Below are 4,740 nucleotides of genomic sequence, written 5' to 3' on the forward strand. Positions count from 1 at the left end.
TGTAGAAAGATAATTAAAACTATTTTCTCAAGGATATGTGATTAAAGTTTTAAAAGAAACATTTCCTTTAAGGATTACAATAGCCAGTGGTTACAATGCTTCATAAGGCCAGCTATAACTTTATAGAACCATGAGATTTCAATGGAAAGGAAAATTGAACAGGGTATATACTGGGCAGGTGATCTGCTTGCACCATTTTAAGCCCCTGCCAAAGTTGAAAGTTCCACCCATAATTTCTCTGAGTGCTAATTTTAGTTCATTGATTGACACGTCTGCACTAAATTCACAACTACACTTTAACAACATTTTTAATCCATTTAAAATAAATAGGATACTGACTGTTGAAACATCACAAACAGGAATTTAATGTCCACTAAAAATAGCATAGCGGAATTTAAATCACCATGTTTGAAAAATAGCAACAGATCTATATCGCTAAACTTGACATCATTACTTAACAACCACTGTTTCTCCGCAGGTAAGCTCCTCCTCCAAGAGTGTATTCCATTTCTGTAAATGTGAGGGGACCCACTGTGATACCAGAAGGTCCAATCTCTTTAAAGCCAGCTTTCTGGTAAAAAGCGATCAAGAAGTCTTCACACATGAGAACAGCTCGTTTGACTGTGGGGAGACATCTTAGATATTGCAAGTATCGCCATAAAATGATTGAGCCTTTTCCCTGCTGACGGCACCTGTGATGAACAGCCAGGACATGGATGTGGACAGTGGAACCCCCTGGAACGTGAATGGTCATAGCATCCTGCATGCAATTAAAATATTAATTTATTAATTTCTATAATTAAAAAAGAATTATGCATATGCAATAGATTATGTAGCAAGCATCTGAAAGTTCTCGAAAAAAATCTATTCTTGCAGTTTCAAACAAATGGCATGTCATTATACAATGCTCAGTGGTTTTGCAGTTGATGTACTTCCTTGACACAATTATTGCTATGGGAATGATGATAATTCTAGAAACAAACATATTACAATCTGAATTAATGGCAAATAAAAAACTTGAGTTTAGGTTCTGGGCCAGATAGCTGACTGTTGTGGTCCATTGAATAGAAGGGCATGTTCCTCACAACCTGCAAATCCCTTGAAGCATGAATTCCTGATTTTGGTCAGGCCATCAATGGAAGGTCGTAAGTGGAGGTTAGGGTACTTCACTGGGAGGGGGGAGAGAAAGACAAGTCAGCCTGCACACCCAGCACATGGTGACAAAGCTGCATTGGTCGGCCCTGGGAGTCAGTAGTGCGCTCTTTTGGTTAGGGCACTACTGAATAGCTCAGGGGAAATCTTACTTTCAGCATCACAGATAAAAAGTCAAAAAATAAAACATTGGCTCCTTAGTTTAAGGATGTTAATTGCTCAAGTAACTGGCACAATTTGTACATGCCAAATTTAAGTTGTTTAATCATAATTTAACGTACCACCAGTCATGTTCTGCCCTTTTAATACAGAAGAACATATATATTCAAATGGAACTGCTTGAAAGACTAAAAGTAAATAGTACTTAATCCCCTTAGTGCCCCCACAGCTATTTTGTTATTTTCTCTCAGGCTAACAGAATCACAGAGAATCAGCTAAGCCAGTTACAGTACACACAAAGCCTTCTACATGCTTTTTCTATTCTAGACTGGCATTTACGGCCTTCAAAGTACAGGACATGTTTCATTTCAACTTGAGGTCTTGCTCCCATGCATATTGATTCCTTTCAGTTAAGTTTATCTTTACTGGCACTTTTATTTCTCAATTTCTTAACTTTACTCAAACCATTGCTTTAAATTCTACATTTATTGTAGCTCCTATTTTATGATTGTTTAGCAATCTCATCATTTTTTTTGCAACAAATGGGAAATATATATATATCCTAAATAAGGTTCTGTTACACAAATTTTGCATTAGCAAAAATAAATAATTCAAATTGGAATAAGTGGCTACCATATTTGTGTAGTATTTAGCTGAAATATATATGCTTCATGTTAGTTTGTCTCTATAGCAGGTACTGTCTATCATTACCGAATTGCTAGAAATTAGTTCTTGGCTTTTGTTTTTTTCACTATCTATATAAAAGTAGAACTTTTGAAAGTGTTCTAATTGTATGGGGTAGAAAAAGTATAGCAACTCCAGATGTAGATAAGTATAATGGAATTATGTCTGGGTGCAAAAAAGTTTAACTTTGATTACAAGAATTCATAATCATGCCTTGAAGGTGAAGAAGGAAAATAATATAATAGACCACTTTTTATAAAGGTCTCTACAATATGAGTTGGGAATTAATAAGGTAAACATAAATTTATAATGCCAGAAGAATGGAGTATGGATCTTAGGATAAAAGATTAACGATACTATATTTGTAATGCTACACTGTATAAATGAGATAGCACATTTAATTTTGTTTTTTAAACTCGAAAGGGATCCTAACATGTTATGGTTTACAGAAGAACAACAAAGCTGATTTTAGAGTTACAGTTCTATAAGGGCCAGGTATATGAAGCAAGACTCGTTAATAAAATGAAACGGCAGAAGAGATATGACTCAGGCTTTTAATATGGTAAAGGCAGCAGGGGCTGGTAAGTTATTTTAACTGAACATAAGGCAAGGTGGCAAAATTTTAAAATTTACAAATGGGCAAGTCAACATACATCTCTGGCATGTACATCAAACAAAAGTTTTAAATAAAAATAGTTCAAAATAAAAATGTGGACCAGAAAAACATGTTAACACTAAAATAATGGAATATCAATAATAAGTAAAACACTTCAGATACTGGAAATCTGACATAAAAACAGAAATGCAGGGAACGGTCAGCTGGTCAGACAGCATCTGTGGAGAGAACAGAGGATTTAACATTTTGGATATGGAGATTGTGGGGGAGGCGAGTGGGTTGGTGTTTGGGATGGGAACCCCCCATTGGAACACCGTGCTGGCGGGGTGGTCTGCACCCTTGGTGCCAACCTGCTTTTTTTCTTGTCCCAGGCTCCTGAACCACTGAAAGCTGATCCGCTTTGCCAGTTTCTTGTGCTTCCATTTGTACCTGCCTCATTCCCCACTGCCTTCAGCTATTCACGCCTTCTATATCTCATAGATGTCTTTTATTTTGATTTCTCTTGTTACGCCTTCTATTGTCTCAAGCTAATATTACTTCTGCCATTTAACCATCTGTTGTATTCGACTTAAAGTATTTTTCAGATCATTCTATTTCTTTTTGTGAGAGTATTTTTCCCCATCTCCCTTTAATGTTCCTTTATAAATGCTATTCATCTGTAATATCTTACAGTTTTGACAAAGACTCTGCACCTGAAACATTAATTATTCTTCTTTCCACAGATGCTGCCTGACCTGTTTAGGGTTTCCAGCATTTTCTCTTTTTGAGTTTTGATAAAAGATAAAGCAATATTACTAAACAGAGCAGGCCATATCACTTAGCACAGCAATGCTGAAAAAAGGAGAACGAAGAAGGAAGGCAATTTATCTGACCTGTGACAGTTTGTCCTTGTCCCATCCTGAGCCAATAACAAAGGCCACCAGTCTCCCCTCTTCAAACCAGCCCAGGGATAACTCAGGGCACAGTTCAAGAAAATGTCTCACTTCATCCATGTGCAAAGGACACTCTCCAGAGACAGAAATAAAGGCTAAAGGTAAGAAAATAAAGAGGCTCTGTGAGTTTTTGATTGTAATATCCTGTACTTTCAAAAATTGTACCCAAATTACAGTTTGCAGCATAACATTTCACATTCAGTGGCATCTTTTTGACCAACTGAAGCCAGTTCACAGCCAATCTCCTCGACACACCCCAAATATGTGTGGGGTTTGAATTATACCAAAATCAATGGCTTCACAAATTGAAACATTCCATTTGTACGAGCTCATTTATCGATACATTAAATCAATAAAGGCGATGTAATTTGAATATCAAAATTACATATAATTGTATATAAAAAAGCAGTGAAATACAAAAATTGGGGAAATCTTCAAATAATTTCATAGAAAAAAGCAGTGAAATACAAAAATTGGGGAAATCTTCAAATAATTTCATAGAAAAAAGCAGTGAAATACAAAAATTGGGGAAATCTTCAACCATACAAAGGAAGACAAATGTCCAACACAAGGGACTTACTAAAGTAAAAAAAACTAACTCCACAGACAGCCCGAACCACAAATTAACACACAGGAATCAATACTTTAGAGATTTAACGAAAAAGGATCTTTTAGAAAGTGACCGAAAATTGATAAATATTAAAGGGAGGGAAGTAATATTTAGACAAGTTCCCAGCCGCTGCAGTAAAGAGCCGAGGCAGACGCCTACCTTCCCGTTCGATCTCGAACACGCTGAGGGCGTCCCTCATACTAAGGTTACGGAACTCGCTGGCGGGGAGAGTGTGGCGCCTGCGGCTTCCCGGAGCCGAACCCGCCGAGTATCTCAAAGCAAAGGGCTTGAGGAAAGGTGAGACGCTGATTGTTGTTGTCATCTCCAACTTCAGATCCGCAAAGACACAGAGAGAGCCGCCGGTTGTCTCCAGGGTCGGCTGGAAGTTGGGTGACTGGTTCTGGGCACTGCCTGTTAACTCGGAGGTGTCAGGGCTGTCAGCCTGGTCGGTGCACAACACGTTCTCATACAAACAAGAACTGATCCCAGTGAGCAAGCAATTCATAATCGTCTTATCCACTCAGTGAAAGCTGGCGATTGCCTGTATGATGGAAGCGATTATAACTTCCACACTGACGTTATGGGGT

At 37.8% G+C, this 4,740-nt stretch overlaps 1 protein-coding gene across 1 annotated transcript; it reads right to left on the minus strand.

Annotated features, from left to right (window-relative positions):
• Positions 1-454: 454 nt before the first annotated feature.
• On the minus strand, positions 455-4,475 carry LOC137340888 (serotonin N-acetyltransferase-like). The gene is made up of 3 exons (XM_068003692.1): positions 4,313-4,475; positions 3,484-3,638; positions 455-760 (listed from the first exon to the last, which is right to left on the minus strand). Exons 1-3 carry the CDS (start codon positions 4,473-4,475, stop codon positions 455-457), a joined length of 624 nt encoding a protein of 207 aa, XP_067859793.1.
• Between the last annotated feature and the right edge of the window lie 265 nt (positions 4,476-4,740).

The sequence above is a fragment of the Heptranchias perlo genome, chromosome 22 (assembly GCF_035084215.1).
Source record: "Heptranchias perlo isolate sHepPer1 chromosome 22, sHepPer1.hap1, whole genome shotgun sequence".
Lineage (NCBI taxonomy): Eukaryota > Metazoa > Chordata > Chondrichthyes > Hexanchiformes > Hexanchidae > Heptranchias > Heptranchias perlo.